The 23,985-nt window shown below is 44.7% G+C and overlaps 1 protein-coding gene across 2 annotated transcripts in view; it reads right to left on the reverse strand.

Annotated features, from left to right (window-relative positions):
- Positions 1-16,403: 16,403 nt before the first annotated feature.
- The window catches only part of CMPK1 (cytidine/uridine monophosphate kinase 1), a 33,331-nt gene continuing 25,749 nt past the window's right edge, over positions 16,404-23,985 (reverse strand). For both annotated transcript variants that reach the window (XM_073544373.1, XM_073544372.1), the window contains 2 exons: positions 21,519-21,615; positions 16,404-20,084 (listed from right to left, as the gene is read on the reverse strand). In XM_073544373.1, coding sequence (XP_073400474.1) covers positions 20,043-20,084; positions 21,519-21,615 — 139 coding nt within the window. In that variant the 3' untranslated portion in view covers positions 16,404-20,042. The remainder of the gene's footprint in view (positions 20,085-21,518; positions 21,616-23,985) is intronic.

Consider the following 23,985-nt stretch of genomic DNA (forward strand, 5'->3'; position numbering starts at 1 on the left):
CAGAGATCCATCTTTAAAGGGGTTGTTCGGTCTAAAACGACAAGTCTGGAGTCACTCTATGTGACTCCAGACTTGTGAATCCTCACATCGTGTGCACTGCACACTGTGGGGATTCATCGGTGTCATGTAGAGCCATAGGTGAAAAGCATACTTTCTGCCACGTTCCGACTAGACTGTTTCCGGCCTTACTTACTACAATCGCCTTAATCTGCCTAGTCAGATTGTGGCCGGGAGTATGCATATCGCCTATGCATTGGCAGGACCACCATTCCTGGCGCTAACACTGGAGAATCCTCACAGTCGTATGTAAGAAGTTGGAAGTGTTGCTCAGACTTTGCCTTGAAGATGTGTATTATCTTATGATGTTTTATGTCTGAGCAAAGGGTCTGAATACTTATGACCATGTGATATTTCAGTTTTTCTTTTTTAATAAATTTACAAAAATTTTAACATTTCTGTTTTTTTCAGGCAAGATGGGGTGCAGAGTGTACATTAATGAGAAAAAAATGGCTGCAATGAAACAAAGAGTGAAAAATGTAAAAGGGTCTGAATACTTACCGTACCCACTGTATGTGTACATTGTATTCCATAGCGGATGGGTGACCAGTGCAGTGACTGGCACAAGGTGGAGTCATCGGTGTAGCAGCTGGACAGAATTATAAGCCTGGCTGCTGCATTCAGGACGCAGATTGAAGACGGGAGAATCTAGTGTGGGAGAAGATCGATTAGTAGTGAGAAAAGAATGGTTTAAAGCAGTAATAATAAATTTTGTTATTTCTCAAGAAAAAATGGTCAATTCTGTAAATGTTTTAGGATATATTTTCTTTACACTGTCAGGTAGCCGTAATGTGGCTGCAAGGCAAAACCCAGATTCCTCTGAGTTCAACCTAAGTGAACCCAAACCAACAAGGAACCCTACAATAATCAGAATCTGTTCACTTGAACAATCGGAGGGTGTTCATGTATTACTACATTATCTAGAGGCCACCTTAATCTATTGCTTCTTCCTTTTACTACATAACTGATTTTGGAGGCGCCCATAGTACTGATCATCCTGATCTTCCTATTTCATGAGTGCAGAAGAACAGAGCAGGCAGGACAATGGTGACAGCAGGAGGGGGAACAGTTCAGAGGTGGACGTACTATTGCTAGAGGGATTCACTTTGACTCACTTTTTTTGTGAATATCTTACAATGGTCTGAAAGGGTTAAACCACCCCCCAACTTTTTCGTTCTTAAAAATGCAGTAAGTAGCCATATTCAGGGTCCAGAATAAACCTTTCTCAGAGAGTCTCTGGCAGGTGAAACACAGAGCAAACAGAAGTCTGGTAATCCTCTAATGCTCTATTAAAAAGCTGCCAGTCACCGCGCAAGCAGCGCTCTCGGAGGTCACATTTGGAGATGGCATGTTTGACGTGTCTCTTTAAGTGCTGTCAGCCATCTATGGTTCTTCCAGCAAATGTCAGATCCCCAATACTAAGGACTCGCATACATGAGCTTTTTGAGGCGGTGCACCCTCTCCAAGCCGTGCAGCGCCGTTTTATGGTGCACACATCTATGTTGCCTCACTATATACCCATATAGCTTTGACCCAATATGGAGACATCCGCAGCATTATTTTTGTGGAAGTGTCCTCTCCAGCAAACGACTATGGACATCTAATCATTTATGTATGTAATTGCAATATCTGTTTCTAATTAGGTTTCTATAAAATTATTGTAACATTTGTCTCCTGCAGCTTGCATGCATTTCCCATACACTGCAAGCTGCTCAGTCCTGTTTTATCATGCAGCTTCCTGTCAGCTCAACCCCCTAGTTGCAAGATTTTAAGGGTTCTCCCAAAATTACAACTTAATATAACCTCATCATCTATTATAGTGGTGCAATACTGTAGTTTAGCAGCCCTTTACTGGATACCACATAGATTATCCTAACGGAGTAGCTGGGTCTACCTTCACCTGCAGCAAAAACTCAGTTCACTGTCCTTGTCCTGTACATAAATACTCTCATCAAAACACAGTGGCTTGTTAATGACTCCCTCCGGCACCGGGCATTCAGAGCACTTGTCTCCTAGCCTTCCCCTAGCTTTGCACTTGGTTCACCTAAAATGATAGCATTCCCTCCTTGGTGACAAACTGGATAGTGTCCTATGTGTGGGTTTTCTCCCAAAGACATACTGATAGGGAATCCAGAATTGTGGTCCTCAATGAGGACTCTGACAATGATATTTTATAGTGAGTCTACCAAAGGCATGGAGTGATCATAGCATCTCTCTTTCAATATATAGCAGTACATCTGTGGGTTCATCATACCATCAATGACATGTAGCTCCCCGACACCAGGGGCACTCATGCAGCACCACATAAGGACACTGTCACCAGCATCAGGTTTCACTGTCAGCAATAGGCATTTAGAAAAATGCATGATGCCTACAGTGAAACATGGTGGTGGCAGTGACCTTATATGGGGCTGCATGAATGCTCCTGATGTCGTGGAGCTACATTTCATTAATGGTACCATGAACTCACAGATGTACTGCTTTATAGCGAAAGAGAGGATGCTTCCATCACTCTATGCCTTTGGTAGATGAGCACTTTTCCATCATGACAATGACACAAAACACACATCTGTTGCATTTCTGAAGAAGAACAGGGTGAAAGTGATTCAGTGGCCAAGTGTCTCTTGATCTGAACCCAACCTAACACCTATGGGGAATTCTGAAGAGACAAGTGGTCATCAATCCCCATCCATCATCCAGGCTCTAAAATAAGTCATTCTTGATGAATGGAAAAAGATGGATGTTGCAATATGTCGCCAAATTGTTCATTCCGGGCTTAGAACACTTGGTGTTGTCCTTCAAAATCATGGAGATCATAGAAAATACTAGACGTAGTAGTTTTTGCAGTGGGGTGTATTCATTTTTGCATCAACTAATTTGAGAAAAACTGTGGATATTGTAACAAATGTTATATCATCAACCTTACTTTTATGTTACGGGTTAAAAAAGAATGTTTTATGAAACTCAATTTTGGCAAAATGTTGGAAATTGTTCTTGTGTTCATTGAGATATTGATTAAAAAGTAACTTTTCAAAAGGGGTGTACTCATTTATGCTGAGCACTGTTTATTTACTGGAGAATATTTAGGTGGAAATTCTCTATCAAAAAATGTTTAGTTCCTTATCAGGTCATTGGTCTATACAGGGCGGCAGCATAAGAGGCGCCGGGCTCCAGCGTGTGACTGTCAGCTACTGTAACTCTTCTCCATGTCTGGCTGCAGGCAATCTCTGTAGGTCTGGATTCCCAAGATCCATATTTATTTCATATGACTGACTGCGAGGAATGCCTGACGCCTCCCGAATCATCACCTACTGATCCTTCCCAGACTGAGGTGACCCGATCAAGGACCGCCAGTGCTTAGTCAGTGCGGTTCCCATGCTGACCCTGCAGGACAGAACTCAACTTCCCAACTGTGTTGGTTTAGTGCAACTTTATGAATAGGGTAAGACTGGAAAAAGTCACCAGTGACTCAGGGTAACCGGGACCGCAGACTCCATCATTCTTCCTGGAAAGCCCCTCTTCCATTTCCTGATACTTATTTAAAAATATTTTCTTTTCTTACAAATTACGCCTCCCTTGTCCTTGATCTGGTATCGCAGCTTAGCCCCAATGAAGCATAACTAGCCAGAATTCCCGTTCAGAAGCCTGAAAGGTGGAGGGACAACCATTATGGAAATGGTCAAACAATTGTCCACCATCTTACAAGAGGACGACTTTATTGTGTAGAAATTTCACAGATAAAAAGTGTATAAAATCAGAGACAAAGGGAAGAACAAGGCGACCATAAACTTCTACAGGTGCTGTACTGTGGTGGTTTGGAAACTTTTGGAAACCAGTTTGAAAGTTTAAGAAGTTTCAGATTTCAGGAATTCAAAGCCAAAGACCCCTATCTATCTATCTATCTATCTATCTATCTATCTATCTATCTATCTATCTATCTGTATCACCCATGATCTGTAGATGTCACCCATATGTCGGTCAAATTACAACACGCCTTGCCGGTCCATATCTCCGCGGAGGATACGCAGCATTCCTTTCTTATCCGCGGATCTGTTATCATCCGGAGTGTTTACATGGCAGATTATCCTCACAAAGTATTTCTCTATTTTAGGCATTTGTAAATGAAAGTCTCTTACTCTGATGACTCCAGGTTTTTGTCTGACTTATGATAACATGACCCTCGCCCGTTTCTGGAAGAATCCGGAGCTCTGACAGCTGCGGCTCCGCTTTTACATTGTTTTAGAGCTTTCTCATACCAGTCTAACCACTCAGCACAACTTCACCTGCACTTCACATACAACCCCGGTAAGCCATTGTGACCTTCTCATCCCCACCACACTCAGTCACTCTGTATGGGGGAAGAATTATTTAGGTAAAACTCCCACCTTATGGCATACATAGCAATTCCCTAATATATGGGTCAGGTCAGTGGTGGGACCATTGCAATGTGGTGTTTCAACTCTACCCTGATGCCGGATGTCTATGGAAAAAAGCTTGTTGGAAGCATCTCCAATCCTTCGTTTCCACTAGAGAAATGCGGCTGTCTGAAGGGTCCGACAGCCTCTTATTTCCCTCTGGTTGAAAAACAAATGTGTCCATTGGGCCCACATACACAGTCAGATAGAATCATAGAATCATAGAATCGTAGAGTTGGAAGGGACCTCCTGGGCCATCTGGTCCAACCCCCTGCTCAAAGCAGGATTCGCTAAATCATCCCAGTTAGATGTCTGTCCAGCCTCTGTTTGAAGACTTCCATTGAAGGAGAACTCACCACTTCTCGTGGCAGCCTGTTCCACTCATTGATCACTCTAACTGTCAAAAAGTTTTTTCTAATATCTAATCTGTGTCTCCTCCCATTCAGCTTCATCCCATTGCTTCTAGTCTTTCCTTGTGCAAATGAGAATAAAGTTGATCCTTCTACAATGTGACAGCCCTTTAGATATTTGTAGACAGCTATTAAGTCTCCTCTCATGATATAGTCATCCAAATCTGTCGAATATGGTAGAAGTAGCCAACGACCTGATGGAGCCTCCCAACGGATGACGTTGGGGACAGAAGTATAATCGGTCCATGCTCACTTTGGCTGGAAAATCTCCTTGTTCTCAGGAAAGACAAGCAGTTGTTAAAAGAGTCATCAAGCAGTGGTGTTGCGTAGAGATCGTCAGTGCCCAGGGCAAGGCAAGCAGTTGGGGTTCCTTAACCAATGAACTGTTCGCACTCCTGGAGCCCTTTCCACAGATTCCGTATCCCTCAAGAACATGTATTGTATTTTGAGGAAAATACTTACAATATTATAGTTTGCCCTTTGACCCTCTAGCTTCTTTTTGCTGAAAACTAACATAAAATATTAAAACTAAAGTTATAAATTGTAGTAAATGTTTTATTTTTTTCTTACATTTTTTATGTATTAATTGTACGACTCTAGCTCAATTCCTAATGATATTTTTATGCCTGGTCTTATCCCTATGCCTAGCCATAACCCTATGCCTATCCATAGCCATGACTCTAACCCTAGCCCAAAGCCTAACCCTAGCCATAGTCCTAACCCTAAGCCTTTACTTAGTATTACCCAATCCCTAAGCCTAATTTTAGTTCTATGCCTAACCATAGCCCTAACCTTAATATTAACCCTAATTTTATGCCTATACCTAAGCAGCCATAAATTTGGTCCCATGCTTAACCATTGCCCTAAACTTCATCCTAACCCTAGCACTATGCCTATACTTACCATTAACCCTAACACTAGCCCTAAGCCCTAAATTTAGTCTTCTGCCTTACCATAGCCCTAACCTTAATCATAATCCTAGCCCTTACCCTAATTAGAGCTAGAAAATGTAAAATTGTAAAAGCAACACTGAGAAATAAATACATTATAGAATCAGTGCGGTTCACATGATTGCGTGCTATCTTCATTTATTTGTTGCTCGTCTTCTGTCATTTTGGTTGCAGTTTACGCAGTTGAGATCATTTTGGTCATCGGCTGTTATGCCTGTACAGACAGCGATTGAAATTACAAAGCTCTTTTTTATTATACTAAGGCTGGTTTCACATTTGCGTTTTTTAGCGCTGGAAAAAAACGCTAACCTGCGCATGCGTTTTTTCCCCTATCTTTAACATGGGTGCGCATACTTGCGCGCTTGTAAGCGCATGTATGCGATTTTCATGCGCTGCGTTTTTTTGGGGTGTGCGATTGGATTTTCCAGACGCATCATGTTGCATTTTTTGGCCCTGCAAAAAAGCGCATGCGCACATATGCGCACGTTTTGCGCTAAAAAGGGCCATTATAGCCTATGGATGCGCATATGTGCGCACTGGCATGCTCATGTAAGCGTTTTTTTGCATATGCGTTTTTTTTTTTTAACCATGGAATTTAGGGGTTTGAGTTAGAGTTAGGGTTAGTTAAGGGGGTTTAGGGTTAGGGTTAGGGTCAGGGTCAGGGTTAGGGTTGGGTTTTGGGTCAGGGTTAGGGTTTAGTATGGTTTGGTTAAGGGTTAGGGTCAGGGTTAGGGTCAGGATTAGGGTTAAGTATGGTTTTGTTAAGGGTTAGGGTCAGGGTTAGGGTTAGGGTTAGGGTTAGGGTCAGGGTCAGGGTTAGGGTTAGGGTCAGGGTTAGGGTTAGGGTCAGGGTTAGGGTTAAGTATGGTTTTGTTAAGGATTAGGGTCAGGGTTAGGGTCAGGATTAGGGTTAAGTATGGTTTTGTTAAGGGTTAGGGTCAGGGTTAGGGTTAGGGTCAGGGTTAGGGTTAGGGTTAGGGTCAGGGTTAGGGTTAGGGTCAGGGTTAGGGTTAAGTATGGTTTTGTTAAGGATTAGGGTCAGGGTTAGGGTCAGGATTAGGGTTAAGTATGGTTTTGTTAAGGGTTAGGGTCAGGGTTAGGGTTAGGGTTAGGGTTAGGGTCAGGGTTAGGGTTAGGGTTAGGGTTAGGGTTAGGGTTAGGGTTAGGGTCAGGGTCAGGGTTAGGGTTAAGTATGGTTTTGTTAAGGGTTAGGGTCAGGGTTAGGGTTAGGGTCAGGGTTAGGGTTAGGGTTAGGGTCAGGGTTAGGGTCAGGGTTAGGGTTAGGGTCAGGGTTAGGGTTAGGGTTAGGGTTAGTTAGGGTTTAGGGTTTGGGTTAGGGTTAAGTATGATTTGGTTAAGGGTTAGGGTCAGGGTTAGGGTTAGGGTTAGGGTCAGGGTTAGGGTTAGGGTTAGGGTCAGGGTTAGGGTTAGTAAAGTCATGGTTTGGGTAGTGTGAGGGGCCACCTAAAAATGTTGGAAAAAAACGCAAACGCGGTAAAAACGCGCTAAAAACGCATACAAACGCATAAAAACGCTGCGTTTTTTTCATGCATGCTCATAAAAATGCTTGAAAAAAACGCAGCAGTTGTATGCTTATGTATGCGTTTTTTCAATGCGTTTTTTTGCGGGAAAAACGCGCTGCAAAAAAAAGCAAGTGTGAAACTAGCCTAAGCTTTGTGATCTCAGTCACCGCCTATGCAGAGCAGAGCAGCCAATGACAAACCTATTCTGTCTTCTGTGCTCTGCACAGGCAGTGCCGGGCAAGAACATTTCTTCTGGTTTGACAGTGGGGGAAAATTGTTGCACCTGATAGACATTAGCGTCTGGGGAAATTGTCCCTGTAACCCAAAATGCTACCCTACTACTGTCAAGTGCGTAAAAATGGTTGGCAAAACCAGAATGGCCAAGGAGGGAGAATTCCCATTTTTGACCGGATCGGTTTGGTAAGTTGGCCATGGGTGTAAATATATTAAAGTCAGACCAACAGTTTGGAGAGATGGGGCCCAGTCTTGGTTGGTTCTACCCTACTGATTCGCGAGAACCGCCACAGGACTCCCTTCTTCAAAGATGCTGCATTAGAAGAAAGCAAAGTCTAGGAAATTGGGTAAAACGTGTATTTGCCAGGAATATTTCGATAAATTAAGACCTTCCCTACAAATCCAGAACTGTTGGCAGGTATGTTAGAGGTCCATTTTTGATCCTTGCTATCAGAAGGAGACAAAACTCTACAGGTTCTTCAAGGACAGGACATAAAATATCTGATAAACCCAGGTGGAGTGAGAAATTCTACTGACATACAATGTACAAAGGACCTCCGATACATCAAGACTCAGATGCGCCAGTCTGTTAATCCTAAATACCATCGCAGGTCTCTAGAAACCAGACGGTGTTCAATAATTTCTCTGTTTTACGCACGTCGCTGACACGGCCTCAGAGGCAGCTCTGGGGTAATTGCACGTTAACAAGAGACTCATTGATTCAGTAACATTTCACAGAGAGCGAGGACCGAACCCGAGGAAAGCTCTTATACGACGTGCAAATGACCTCACACTGAGATCTCTTGTGATGTCGTCCTTAGACAGCGCGCGTTCACACCGCACAGTCAGACCGATACAATATTGAGGGATGTGATGACAGATTAGATTTTAGAACAGCTAACATAGAAAAAAAATTCAAAAAGCCTTGACGTGGCTTGCAGGCTCTATCTATTTTGGCCAAAATATTAACCAATACCTCATTTAATGTACTCATTGTATGCATTAATTTTTTGCACTTATCATATCCTTTTTTGCAGGATGCAGCCAGGCCTCTTTCTGTTGGCTTGGTCTATTGGGGCGTCTGTCACTATATGTTGCATATTATAGTGCTGGAGCAGCCCGCCTGAGAATACTATGGGCGTCATTAATAGGTTGCAAGCCAGACACTTTGCATCACACTTAAGGTACCGTTACACCTAGCGACTCACCAGCGATCCCGACCAGCGATATGACGCGGTCAGGATCGCTGGTGCATCGCTAGGTGGTCGCTAGTGAGCTGCCACACAGGCAGATCTCACCAGCGACATCGCTGGGGATGGGGATCGCTACTTATCTGTCAGACGCGGCGATCCTGACGTCCTCCCGCCCGGCTCCACGCGTCCCTCGTCGGCGCCACAGGAAGCGCCGCAGGAAGTGGCCGACGAGAAATGATCCAGGAGCTTCTCGCGCGATCAGCGATAACCAGCGGGGGAGCCGGTCGGAGGTAAGTATCACATGCAGCGATATCGCTAGTAATATCGCTGCAACGTCACAAAATCGGTGACTTTACAGCGATATTGCTAGCGATATCGCAGTGTGTAACGGGGGCTTTACACTGACGTCCTATGCATGCCTTATCTATGTGCATTTTTTCCTACTAGGCAGCCAACCCCTCCATGGTTTGGTTGGTGTGGGGTGGTTGCTTTTATCAGTAGTTTGCACCTGTGCTGCCCCTTACCTTTATTATTGGAGGCCTGCTGCATCCTGCTATATATGCATTTGTCATGAGACAGGGTTTTGGGAAGGCCATATCTTGTGGTATGAGTCAGATTAGATTTTAGCTCCGGTTGGGGAGGTAGCCAATTTGGGTTACAAAGAAATCCATCCTGTCTGTAAGGTAACCTGGCCAGAAAATGCTATTAAAGGTCACAAAGCGGCATAAGCTACTAAGTAACAAACAGATCAAATAGCAACAAGGGAGGTATAGAAAGCATACTGCCCCATATCAATGAGTCCTGAAGATAAAAGAGCAGGGTCACTTTACGAATAAGGGTCTGGACGTGTGATCTGGAGTCCCCAATACCAGCAGTGTGGATAAGTAGTCTGGAGCCCCCTATAACAGCACTCTGAATATATGGTCTAGAGCCCCCCATAACAGCTGTGTGGATATGTAGTCTGGAGCCCCCCCCCATAACAGCACTCTGGGTATATGGCTTAGAGCCCCACCTATAACAGCAGTCTGGACATGTGGTTTGGAGCTCCTCTACACAGGGCCGCCATCAGGGCATTACTTCCTTTACTGCTGTATGAGGCCCATTGGAGAGAAGTAAAGAGCGGGAGCCCAGACCCCTCTGGTGCTTCTGCTCACCGAGTCCCAGGGTATCGTGTACCGGAGGGCCGCCACCGGCAGCATACATCTTATCACAGGGAGGCTTGGAGCTCTCATGGCTGTCAAAATGGCCATGCATCTCCAAAGGAGTCCCTCCACCTACTTTGTGACGTGTTGCTGCATGTACGCAATAACATCATCACGTACGCGCCGTCATGTAAGAGTGCCAGGATGCCAGTCCAGAAGTGGAGCAGCAGGGGAGGTAAGTATAGAAAATGATTTTTTTTTAAAAATTATTTAGATGGTATGGGGGACAGCAAGTAATGAATTGGGAGTGTAGGGGTGAGCAAATAATGATTTGTGAGCAGGGGTTGGGGATAGCCAAGAAAGGACAAATTGAGAGTGGGGGTGGGGAGAGCAAATGCTGAATTGGGAGCGGTGGTGGGGAAAGAAAATGCTGAAATGGGAGTGAAGGGAGAGCAAATGACGAATTGTGAGTGAGGGGGGAGAGCAAATGATGAATTGGAAGTAGTGGTGGGGAGAGCAAATGCTGAATTGGGAGTGAGGGGGAGAGCAAATGCTGAATTGGGAGTGAGGGGGGAGAGCAAATGCTGAATTGGGAGGGAGGGATAGAGCAAATGCTGAATTGGGAGGGAGGGATAGAGCAAATGCTGAATTGGGAGGGAGGGATAGAGCGAATGACGAATTGGGAGTGAGGGGGAGAGCGAATGACGAATTGGGAGTGAGGGATAGAGCAAATGCTGAATTGGGAGGGAGGGATAGAGCAAATGCTGAATTGGGAGGGAGGGATAGAGCGAATGACAAATTGGGAGTGAGGGGGAGAGCGAATGACGAATTGGGAGTGAGGGGGAGAGCGAATGACGAATTGGGAGTGAGGGGGAGAGCGAATGACGAATTGGGAGTGAGGGGGAGAGCGAATGACGAATTGGGAGTGAGGGGGAAAGCAAATGACGAATTGGGAGTGAGGGGGGAGAGCGAATGACGAATTGGGAGTGAGGGATAGAGCAAATGCTGAATTGGGAGGGAGGGATAGAGCAAATGCTGAATTGGGAGGGAGGGATAGAGCGAATGACGAATTGGGAGTGAGGGGGAGAGCGAATGACGAATTGGGAGTGCGGGATAGAGCAAATGCTGAATTGGGAGGGATGGATAGAGCAAATGCTGAATTGGGAGGGATGGATAGAGCAAATGCTGAATTGGGAGGGAGGGATAGAGCGAATGACAAATTGGGAGTGAGGGGGAGAGCGAATGACGAATTGGGAGTGAGGGGGAGAGCGAATGACGAATTGGGAGTGAGGGGGAGAGCGAATGACGAATTGGGAGTGAGGGGGAGAGCGAATGACGAATTGGGAGTGAGGGGGAAAGCAAATGACGAATTGGGAGTGAGGGGGGAGAGCGAATGACGAATTGGGAGTGAGGGGGAGAGCGAATGACGAATTGGGAGTGAGGGGGGAGAGCGAATGACGAATTGGGAGTGAGGGGGAGAGCGAATGACGAATTGGGAGTGGTGATCTGGAGCCCCCTATAACAGCAGTCTGGGTGCTATTATTCTAACATTACTGTTACAATCTTCAGTGTTTCTCGATCTTTTATTCTGATGTTTCTATGGTTACTGGAGTATAACTATAAGAATCTCAGAAGGTTCTAAACTTTTATTGACAAATACTTCAAGTTTATGCAAAGGTTCAATATTTACAGTGTTATTTTCCAGGCTTCTGCCCTTCCCCTTGGCAGCTGGATATCGGCTTCTGGGCCACACAGTGACTGATGACCTCCTATTCCTTCCCATTCGGATCTCAGAGTTTATCACAATTTCTGTTTGTCGCTTTTTGTGGATTGATCACAAGTTCTGCATGGGATTGAGATCTGGGGATTTTCCTGAACATGGACCCAAAATTTCAACGTTTTGTTCACGAAGCCATTTGGTCATCACTTTTGCCTTGAGACATGGTCTCCGTCAAGCTGGAAAAAAAAAAAGCATCATTCATCACAAATACTCTCGGATGATTTGGACAAGTTGCTCTTGGAGGAGGTGTAGATTCCAGTCTTTATTCATGGCCGTGTTCTTTGATAAATTTGTGCGCGAGACCCCTCCATGGATGAGAGGCCCCCATGACAGTTTTCTCACGATGCTTTGCTGTTGGAGGTCACAGGACTCATGGTAGTGCTCATCATTTCTTCTCCAGACAGTCATTTTTCCAGATGTCCAAAACAGTAAAGGGGGCTTCATCAGAGAAAATAACTTTACCCCCGACCTCTGCACTCCAGTCCATGTACTTCCTGCAGAACATCATTTTCAGCTGATTGACAGGCTTCACCGGCAGCCATCCAGGACAGCTGATGGACATAAGCTGGAGACTACTAAAAAGTTTACTCAGCTCCTGCAATGTTTAACAAGAGACTTATCTGAGGCTGCAGACAATAGGCAAGAGGCTTCCATTAGTGGTTACTTCCATTAGGCTAGTCCTGTCCATTCTCACAATACACAGGTCTGTTTAACCTCTTGTTGCCTGAATAAGGCACCTACGAAGGGATGGGACAAGATCTATCACTGGACAAGCACCTATTGGGTCCCAGCTCGGCTGCACTGAACTTTGCTCCATGCCTGCCCTATAGAAACCTGTGCAACTCCGCTCTGCTACTCCAGTTCCTCATCGCTGAGCTAGCTCTGCTTCATCACTGTTAGTTCTATTGTGGTACTCACAGGAGCGCAGGATGCAGTGATGAGTCACGAGACAAGTAGGCGCTTTCTGTATTAACGATTATAGGGCCAGAGGGAACTTTCCTCAGTCCCGGCCTGATCACCAAAAACAGGGGTAACAAGGGTTGCCCTCGCAGGGGCTCTATACAGGCACACACAAAACAGAACATGACTACTTCCGGAAACAGCCGGTCACTATAGGGCCACGGTATGGCCGACTACGGGTCCTTAATTATAAAGTCAACTTAGCCGTCCAGATGTCCCTCGCCGTTCGGGTTGGGGGTCTTTCGGCGTAGTAGTTTCTGGGCCCAGTTGCTGAGACGATGACAAAGTCTTCGCGCACTCCGGCGCGCTGATGACACTGGAGCCCCACAGGCTCCGGCGGGGTCCTTGGGACGGTTAGGCCACAGCTCCTGGCCTGGGGCAAGCGGTAGCGATGTGTGGTGGCGAAGGGCAGGCCACCTGCGCCGTTAACGGCTGCAACGGGGGGGGTCCGCGGTCAGCGGAGGCCTGGCCTCTGCTGCGGACCAGAGTGGGACAGGGATGGCCGCCGGCGGTGCTGTACTTGCCGCGGCCACTTGTGAGAACAGGGGAGCTGCTGGCGGGGAACAGGCCGCAGCCGTGGGCGGGACAGCAGCCGCCGCGGGTGACCGCGAGCAGGCCGCAGCCACGGGCTGAGGGGAAGAGGCAGCAGCCGCGGGTTGAACCAGGGCCGCAGTGGCCACGGGCTGGAGCGGCGCAACAAGTCCCGGATAGTCGCCTCGGTGCCGTCCTTCTGGAGTCCTCGGTGATCGTCCTCCCTGGCACTGGTGAGTCGCTCTTCCTTGCAGCCGCTCCCACTGTCTCCTGCTCTCTGCTGACTCATCGCCCCGGGAATTCCCCGCCTTCTTTATATTGGTCCCTCCCCCAGCCCATCTGTCTGTCACAGTGGTCCGTCCTTGAATCCTGCCCCCCAGGGCCAGTTTCCCCCGGAACCTAGATGACGGCTCCCATAGTTCCAGCCCAGGCACTCGACGGGGGCCGTTCTTCCCACACTATTACACTGTACGTCCTCTGCTGCAACTCAGTGCTGCGTCTCAAGTTTCATATCGCGGAGTTAGCACTGCTTCATCACTGTGCCTTCTCTACTACACCGGTTTATCATCGCTGAGTTAGCTCTGCTTCATCACTGTACCTTCTCTACTACATCGGTTTCTCATCGCTGAGTTAGCTCTGCTTCATCACTGTACCTGCTCTGCTACACTGGTTACTAATCATTTAATTAGCTCTGCTTCATCAATGTGCCTGCTCTGCTACACTGGTTTCTCATAGCAGAGTTAGCTCTGCTTCATCAAGTGCCTGCTCTACTGCATCGGTTTCTCATCACTAAGATAGCTCTGCTTCATCACTGTACCTGCTCTGCTACACCTGTTGCTGTGACTCCTACTCTGCTTAGATACATTTTCCATTTTCAGTAAACTATTGTCTCCATGTCGTTTAGTGTATAAAAACAAACTGTGCTTCACTACCCCTCCCTGGGTCCAGGGCTGGTTCTTCACCGCAGCATTGATGTTGACAGCGCTCCAACCAATCACTGAGCTCAACAGCTCCGTCAATATAGCTTGACTGTACAAGATGCTGAGCTTAATTACTGGGTGCAGAGCTGTCAACGTGTCATCGGCGCTGCAGACAAGCAAGTGACCAGGGCATTGGAAAAGACACAGCACTGGATGCGTAACTAAAAGCACTGCTTGTGCTTGAGGACAGTGGGTTACTGAAAACCCCTTTAATTGTGGATTACAGCTCTACGCCACCAATTGCTGTAGATCCATCCCTGCCTCATCAGCCTCCATTGTTCCCACTTCTCACCCTGCCTCATCAGCCTCCATTTTCCCACTTCTCACCCTGCTGCACCAACACCACCTGTCCGTGCAGTGTAAGAACAATTTCTCACTCAGGTTAAGGGTCCAACCTTAGTTGAAAAATATCAAGAAGCCCCCTGCTGGGACCCCCATAGGTCCACTGTTCAGTAGGGAAAACTCAGTCACTAATTTGTCTGCAGCGCCACCAAGAGGAGAAAAAGAATTGCACAGAATTTATTGAAAGCAATAGTCTGTGTAATGCAGAACAGGTCATCCAGAGTGACGCACGTATGGACAGCCATGTGCAACCAACTGCCTATTCTTCATGCAAACAGGTGTACGTTGTATTAAAAAGTGTGATTATCAATGGAACTGCAAAATATTTAGAACTGAGAGTCCTCAGTGGTTGATACCTTTTAATGGCTAACTGTACAACAATGGAACTGCGGGATCTAGCACATTACAGTCAAAAGTATCTCTACAGAGCACCATGCACAATGTTTTCAAGAGAGAGGTGCAGGGGGGCACTTACTTTGTCACACTGCACTTAGTCAATTGCCTATTATTCTATAGATGCTACAGGAATCAGCAAGGCTGCATCGCCATCTGCTGGAGCGTGTGGGAACTACTCTAACAAAAAAAAAACAAAAAAAAAAAACAAAACAAAAAAAAAAAGCGATAACATCTCTGCTCACTTGGCCGTCCTCCAAAATATTCAACAACCAAAAACCCCAGAATTGCTGTCAGGTTTGGCACTTTTGCTACAGAAGATAATGAAATGTTAGACAAAAAAAAAAAAAAAATAGAAAAAAAAAAAAAAGCAATCTGTATTATAAATGAAATGTAAAAAGCAGCCAAAAAAATATATAAAACAAAAAGTCACAATAAAACCCTATAAACTGGTAACGCAGGAAACCGCTGCCTGCAATATTGCTTATTTTCAATTTGATTTGGATGAAATTCCATAACGGAGTGTGCACTAAAAGAACAAGGCCTCCATTATGGATTTCACGAGCATAATAAAACAAAAAAAAAAATAAAAAAAAAAAAAGGTCCAAAAAGTTTTAAACCAAAATGAAAAGCCTCGTGAGGTGAAATGACTCTGCCATTAACTATTTCCTTGCTGACGTCATTGTCAACCTGCTGCCAGGTCAAGTGTCCGATTTTTGCTTGTGTATTTGTTTTATTTTTTTTTTAAATACACCCCATCGTTCCGGAGACGTGGACCTTTTTGATTTGTGCACATTTTTACGGTTTTTACCAAATGGGCGTACATTTAGGTCGATTGGCATAACTACCCTGTGAGCAACACCCCTTTGGTAAAGACCAGAAAATTTGAATATTTTGTGCTGTAAATAAAAAGGCACGTATTTTGCAAAAAAAAAAAATTAAAATTAAAAAATTAAATACGCACGGGAGCAGAGGGAATAAAATAGGAGCACGAACTGCAGTGATCAGATGATCTATAAGGGGCCAAAAAAAATAAATTTAAGTCACCCCTCCCCCTTTTAAAACTGACAGATTAAACTCTTACAGGCGTGATATCAAATATATCAACATCTAAAATTATTTAACCGAAACGATAAACGCCGTAAAGAAAATAAAAAAAATAAAAAAATAAAAAAAAAAAATGTAAAAATTGCTGTTTTTCGGTCATTTTAGAAGAGAAAAAGTTCTGGTTCTTGACACGTAAAAAAATATTTTAAAAGAAAAAAAAAAAAAAAAAAGAAAAGAAGAGCCAGTCATGATCGCAAGTTTGTGGACGAGAATGACTCGATTTTTCGTGCAGCTGTCTGAACGCGGCCTTATTTTTACAGAGATCCTTCTAACAAAATTTAAAAAAAAAAAAAAAAAAAAAAAAGAAAAGCTTGTGAAGAGTTGACAACCCCTTCACCAGTAGGACGTCCTCGATTCTTGGGAGAATCCATTGAAATAAGAAACAATTATTAATCCCATTCAGTTTATTGATAAAAGGTATTTCATTCTACTCATATCACCAGCACAATAGTCCAGACGTGAACGTTACCGACTCGTTTTGATCGCTGCACATTCTTACACAGTACACGGAAACATTTTTCTGTACATTCAGAAAATCAATTACATCAGTCCTGAGGTCGGCACAGGAATTGTTATAATCACCGACTTTCCCTACAGCACCCCAAGAGGATATACAAAGTATGACACATCAATTTTTTTTTTTTTCCCTTAAGCCAAGCGAGTACCGCTAGTAAAAAAGGAAAGTACAGGAGATATTGACAAATGAGGTCTAAATACAGCAGCTTGCCAACATTATACTATAGAGGAACCCAGAACCTAACGGGCTTTTTTCGTTATTACCCGTTCTGGCAATTAATAGATGTGGTGCCCAAACTAGGAGTTTTCGTGTTCCTAGATGGGAGGTAGATGGTCCTTATTTAAAGGGGGCACCTAAATAAATATTACACGTTGGTCCAGTAAAGTTATAACCCCCTGCTGGTTCAGTGCCTGCGCAGTGCAGGGAGGGGACGTAATTGGCAACTGATGGGAGTAGGGGGGCACAGCGCCGGGGATCGCCAGTCCGTGGTGAGCCCTCATGTAGCCCAACAATTTATAATCCAATTTTCTTCCTTTTTTTAATATAAGCAAATAATAAAATATGCAGTTTCCCCATGTCCATGTGACCGTATAAAAATCCAATGAGGCGGCAGATCCTATAGGAGCAGGTCACCTATCAATTATAACCTATTAAAAGGGACTGTCCTTCATTCTTTGTTTAGGAGCCCTCTGCTTCCCGATTGATGGAGGGGGGTGGAGCACTCTTAATGATTGACAGCACAGACCGCTGCATGCTTGCACTGCTGGTCCAAATTGTGCAGTGTCCGGCCTCTGAGGAGCGGAAGGGGACAAAGAGCTGTCAGCTACAGCGATCCAGCCAGAATCAGCGCAGCGCTTACAAGAGCTATAGCAGAGAACCTGTAAGTAACGCGAAATCAGCTACTGCTGAGACTGCAGCAGTGGCTGGTCACCTAGGCAACCAGCAGTAAACTATAGACTTAAAATTACCTCCGTTCTTGAGAGGATTGTTAATAAAGTTGCTTACCGATACAAAAACGCTGCAATTTTTCCCTCCCATTTAATTCTGTAACAGAGAAGACTACATTTTAGGCAGAAGGCTCCGACCCTAGATAAATAGAAGATCTGTGCTGGTTTGGTTAAAGATCATACGCGCTCTTAAAGGGAACGAGTCATCAGAAAATGGCCTATTGCTTAAGGGAATGTGCACACGGTCAGCATTTGCAGCAGAGAAATACGCTGAAAATGCAACATGCGCACAGAGCCCAAATCGAGTGTTATTGAAAAATGTATTTTTTTTCAATAACCTGACAATGTGTTTTCATATCACAATCCGCAGTAAAAAAAAAAAAAAATATTGAAGTTTTGCAAAGTAGGGACTTTTCTTTTATTAGACTAACTTCAAGGTGTTTTACGGAACACACATGTACATGAGCAGACGCCAATCTTTTGTATTGTGTGCAAGAGTCACTGTAAAAGGGATGAAGAGCTGTGACATCGCCTGTGATTGGTGGATTCTCAATGAACTGTAGAAAGAGGTGTTACCCGTCATTGTAATCCTGCCTCTGATGATACAGAACCTGCAGAAGACTCAGACCTTAGCCCTAGTGTCAAGATTACCAATTTTAATTCTGAACCGAATGGTCGGATTTAAAAAAAAAAAAAAAAAAAAAAAAAAAAAAAGCCATATGTAAAAATACATATTAACACAAAAATCTGATTTGAACAATAGGATGTTCTCTGGCGACACATTTCTTTAAGTTACGATACAATACTTGAAAACAAAAAAAAAAAAAAAAAGTTGTATATCCAGATACCTCAGGCAGCAAACTGGAAGGACAACATACAGACAGCATTACATACAGTGTTACACCCTAACAGACGCCTGCGGAGGTCCTCCAGAAACAGACACCGGCATACACAGGCGGGTCAGACTCCACACACACAGGTCCTGCAATCCCAAAACAGAATGCAACAGATTTACCTAGAGTGTCCCTTTAAACCTTACCCAGCAACAGCGCGTTTCCCGCTGCCCTATAACATTGCAGTCATACATGCATCACCTATCCCGGGGGGGATCCCTATACTCCTGATCGTTGGAGGTCTCAGCAATCATACATGCATCACCTATCCGGGGGGATCCCTATACACCTGATCGTTGGAGGTCCCAGCAATCATACATGCATCACCTATCCCGGGGGGATCCCTATACTCCTGATCGTTGGAGGTCTCAGCAATCATACATGCATCACCTATCTGGGGGGATCCCTATACACCTGATCGTTGGAGGTCTCAGCAATCATACATGCATCACCTATCCGGGGGGATCCCTATACACCTGATCGTTGGAGGTCCCAGCAATCATACATGCATCACCTATCCCGGGGGGGGATCCCTATACTCCTGATCGTTGGAGGTCTCAGCAATCATACATGCATCACCTATCCGGGGGGATCCCTATACACCTGATCGTTGGAGGTCTCAGCAATCATACATGCATCACCTATCCGGGGGGATCCCTATACACCTGATCGTTGGAGGTCCCAGCAATCATACATGCATCACCTATCCCGGGGGGGATCCCTATACACCTGATCGATGGAGTTCCCAGCAATCATACATGCATCACCTATCCCGGGGGGATCCCTATACACCTGATCGTTGGAGGTCCCAGCAATCATACATGCATCACCTATCCCGGGGGGGGGATCCCTATACACCTGATCGATGGAGTTCCCAGCAATCATACATGCATCACCTATCCCGGGGGGATCCCTATACACCTGATCATTGGAGGTTCCAGCAATCATACATGCATCACCTATCCGGGGGGATCCCTATACACCTGATCATTGGAGGTTCCAGCAATCATACATGCATCACCTCTCCGGTGAATAAATTTTATATTACACATCCGCTTATTGTGCCAAGGTATCGCTTTGTCACCCATGAAGAGGTTAACTCTGGCAGTTGCCCCCAAGCAGCAGGGTTTCGTTTTTTGTATACATGACCACTGGCTTTCATGAAAAGTGGAGTTAAATGGACAATTTTTTTAGGATGACTATTAAAAACGGAGGGTCAATGAGCCGACCAGACACTAAAAATCACCCCCCTGGCCCAATGAAACCACTGCCTGAACCGCCAGGCGCTGCCTCCCCCCCATTATGTGTACAGACCAAAAACTTTCTAAAATCCTGAAAGGAAGAGTAAAAACCATGGGCTGCGATTCTATCATAAAATATATTTAGCCCAATTTTCCTGAATAAATATAAAAAGGGTCACTCTTTTTCCTCTGGACGTTTAACCCCTCCACCCCCAACAGCTGTGCTCTGCATGTCAGATGGGCTGGGAAGAGAAACAGTAAAACTCTGCAGTACGAGAAGGGTGGCCAGAAATGAAAGACATGGCAGTACAATATAACCCGGTATTACAGTGCATACAAAAAAAAAAAAAAAAATATTAGGAAAAAAATAGATATAAACTAGGCAATGAATAAAGTTTATGATGTGGGAGAGTCTCGGGAAGCTTCGTTATCCCTCACGCTCAAAGATTTCTTGGACTTTGTTGAAGACCTGTATAAAGAAAAAAAAAAAAAATATATAAATATAGAAAATTTATAAAGAGTGTCGATATTAAAATTAATACAGATACGGATTCCGAATAGGCTGGTTACCACGGCCCCACGTTGGGCGCCAAAACTGTTGTAGCTGCTTTTCGTTCTGACCCAAAGTCAGGCATGCCAGATCACCAGTGAGGCCAAATTAGGAGTTTACGCCATTAATTTACAAGCGCTTGGAGACAAAGGAGACTGCACACAGGTCGTGGGCAAATCACTTTATCTGACGTAATGAAACGCAAGGCAATATTTTATACTATTTACAACAAATGTAAGTCTATGTAGCCCCCACAGTTTACCCAGGGTCATACCTTGTTTACCATGTACACGTTGTTGCTGACTATTGAGAACATATATGATAACAAGTGTAGTCTCCTTGAAGAGGAGACTGACAGACTGCTACGTCATGAGAATAAATTCTAGCAATGAAAGCCAAAAGGCAATTAAAGAATTAAAGGCAGTTAAAGGCAAACCATTAACCCTTCTATATCATTATTACAGGAATTCAGTAATAGAGAGGTGGCAAATCAAAACAGCGGGGGCCCAGGTTTGCCAGGACCCCCTATTCCTGTTTGAATTAAGTGGCAAGATCCAGCTTGCACCAATTCATGGTCAATGGGCCTGGCAGAATTAGCCAAGCACTTTATCTCCAGTAGTCCCATGAAAAATAAACTGGCACAGGCACTTACTCCACTGAAGACAAGACACTGCATAAGGACTGATGGGGGGTACCACTGATCAAGAACCCTATCTTTTGGCAAGAGGATAACTTTACCCCTTTAATAAGGAGGGGAATCATTTATCCATCAAAGCGTGAAACACACACAAAGTCTTGGGGGGGACCCCATAAATTCCTGCATTATATGGACATTAAAATAGGATCAAAGATAAAAAAAACCTTTAAGCATCAGATCAATATTTACATCATTTAAAGGGAATCTGTCTCCTGGTTTATGCTTCCTAATGTGAAGGCAGCATGCAATAAGAACCCAGATTCCAGTGGTGTCATTTATTGGGTTGCCTCTGTAGTTAGGTTCCCATCAGGGTGTCAACTGCTGCAGCTCGGCTAGTCTTGTCACTAGTCCATCTTCGCCCTGCCATTGATTGACAGCTCTGTCCCTAGACTGCATCGACAACAAGCGGCCAAATCAATGCTGGGGGCAGGGAAAGACCGTGCTTATGAATATTGAGGACTAGCAGAGCTGCAGCAGGTAAACCATAATATTTTATCAAAGCCACAGTAATTAGCCTAGTAAGTGACCCAGCATTATAACCAGGGTCTCTGCCCCCAATTTATTCTGCCCTCAGCCAAACCTGGTGACAGATTCTCTTCAAGAAATAGCAGCGGATATCAGGTTATATTTTCCCTCAAGCGTAAGTTGTAACCGACCTGATCTACAGACTTTGAAGCATCAACTTTTCGGACCTTTCCCCTCTGCTCATACAGGTCAATGATGGGCCTGGTGGACTGGAGGTAAGTCTGGATCCTGGAACATGAAGGAGAACACTGCTAAGAAACTTGGCTTTGCATATGTAATCCAAAAGGCTTTCAGTTATTTCTGCGGGTGCAGCAATTACAATCGGATACAGAAGTCCTATTTCTGTGAGCCAGGGGTGTGCACTCATCTTTGACTAACACCATTGTGCTGCTAAAAATGTTCATTTCTCCCCCCTCTGCTGCCTTCTGTATATATCAGTCATCATAATTTCATAATTGCAGGGTGGGCAGTTTCTTCCCGGTGTGATGATCAGAACGCACAGCCCTGCAATGACAATTAGATACACTGGGGAAAAAAAAGTATTTAGTCAGTCAGCAATAGTGCAAGTTCCACCACTTAAAAAGATGAGAGGCGTCTGTAATTTACATCATAGGTAGACCTCAACTATGGGAGACAAACTGAGAAAAAAAAAAATCCCGAAAATCACATTGTCTGTTTTTTTTTCATTTTATTTGCATATTATGGTGGAAAATAAGTATTTGGTCAGAAACAAGCAATCAAGATTTCTGGCTCTCACAGACCTGTAACAACTTCTTTAAGAGTCTCCTCTTTCCTCCACTCATTACCTGTAGTAATGGCACCTGTTTAAACTTGTTATCAGTATAAAAAGACACCTGTGCACACCCTCAAACAGTCTGACTCCAAACTCCACTATGGTGAAGACCAAAGAGCTGTCAAAGGACACCAGAAACAAAATTGTAGCCCTGCACCAGGCTGGGAAGACTGAATCTGCAATAGCCAACCAGCTTGGAGTGAAGAAATCAACTGTGGGAGCAATAATTAGAAAATGGAAGACATACAAGACCACTGATAATCTCCCTCGATCTGGTGCTCCACGCAAAATCCCACCCCGTGGGGTCAGAATGATCACAAGAACGGTGAGCAAAAATCCCAGAACCACGCGGGGGGACCTAGTGAATGAACTGCAGAGAGCTGGGACCAATGTAACAAGGCCTACCATAAGTAACACACTACGCCACCATGGACTCAGATCCTGCAGTGCCAGACGTATCCCACTGCTTAAGCCTGTACATGTCCGGGCCCGTCTGAAGTTTGCTAGAGAGCATTTGGATGATCCAGAGGAGTTTTGGGAGAATGTCCTATGGTCTGATGAAACCAAACTGGAACTGTTTGGTAGAAACACAACTTGTTGTGTTTGGAGGAAAAAGAATACGGAGTTGCATCCATCAAACACCATACCTACTGTAAAGCATGGTGGTGGAAACATCATGCTTTGGGGCTGTTTCTCTGCAAAGGGGCCAGGACTAGAGTTGAGCGACTTTGGTCGGATCGGGTTTCATGAAACAAAATTTGTTTCAGATGAAACTCGTCCGACTAGGGCAAAAAAAGCCGGAGTTTCGTCCGAAACCCGACCCCAATGCAAGTCAATGGGAAATAAAAGTCGGCATTGAGTGGATGAATTTCATCCGCTCAATGCAGACTTTTATTTCCCATTGACTTGCATTGGGGTCGGGTTTCGGACGAAACTCCGACTTTTTTTGCCCTAGTCGGACGAGTTTCATCTGAAACAAATTTTGTTTCATGAAACCCGATCCGACCAAAGTCGCTCAACTCTAGCCAGGACGACTGATCCGGGTACATGAAAGAATGAATGGGGCCATGTATCGTGAGATTTTGAGTGCAAACCTCCTTCCATCAGCAAGGGCATTGAAGATGAAACGTGGCTGGGTCTTTCAACATGACAATGATCCAAAGCACACCGCCAGGGCAACGAAGGAGTGGCTTCGTAAGAAGCATTTCAAGGTCCTGGAGTGGCCTAGCTAGTCTCCAGATCTCAACCCTATAGAAAACCTTTGGAGGGAGTTGAAAGTCCGTGTTGCCAAGCGAAAAGCCAAAAACATCACTGCTCTAGAGGAGATCTGCATGGAGGAATGGGCCAACATACCAACAACAGTGTGTGGCAACCTTGTGAAGACTTACAGAAAACGTTTGACCTCTGTCATTGCCAACAAAGTATATATCACAAAGTATTGAGATGAAATTTTGTTTCTGACCAAATACTTATTTTCCACCATAATATGCAAATAAAATGAAAAAAAAAAACAGACAATGTGATTTTCTGGATTTTTTTTTTCTCAGTTTGTCTCCCATAGTTGAGGTCTACCTATGATGTAAATTACAGACGCCTCTCATCTTTTTAAGTGGTGGAACTTGCACTATTGCTGACTGACTAAATACTTTTTTGCCCCCACTGTATTTCTAGCTCTACTGCCCCCAATTCACAGCACACAGGATCAGGAGGGGAAACTGCAGCCACATCCCCCTCCTCCCACTCTTATTTACCGGATCACACGGATTTCTTTGTGCTGATGGAACACGTGACAACATCTATTTTAC

The sequence above is a fragment of the Dendrobates tinctorius genome, unplaced genomic scaffold (genome assembly GCF_039654945.1).
Source record: "Dendrobates tinctorius isolate UK_male_01 unplaced genomic scaffold, ASM3965494v1 ptg000138l, whole genome shotgun sequence".
Taxonomy (NCBI): domain Eukaryota; kingdom Metazoa; phylum Chordata; class Amphibia; order Anura; family Dendrobatidae; genus Dendrobates; species Dendrobates tinctorius.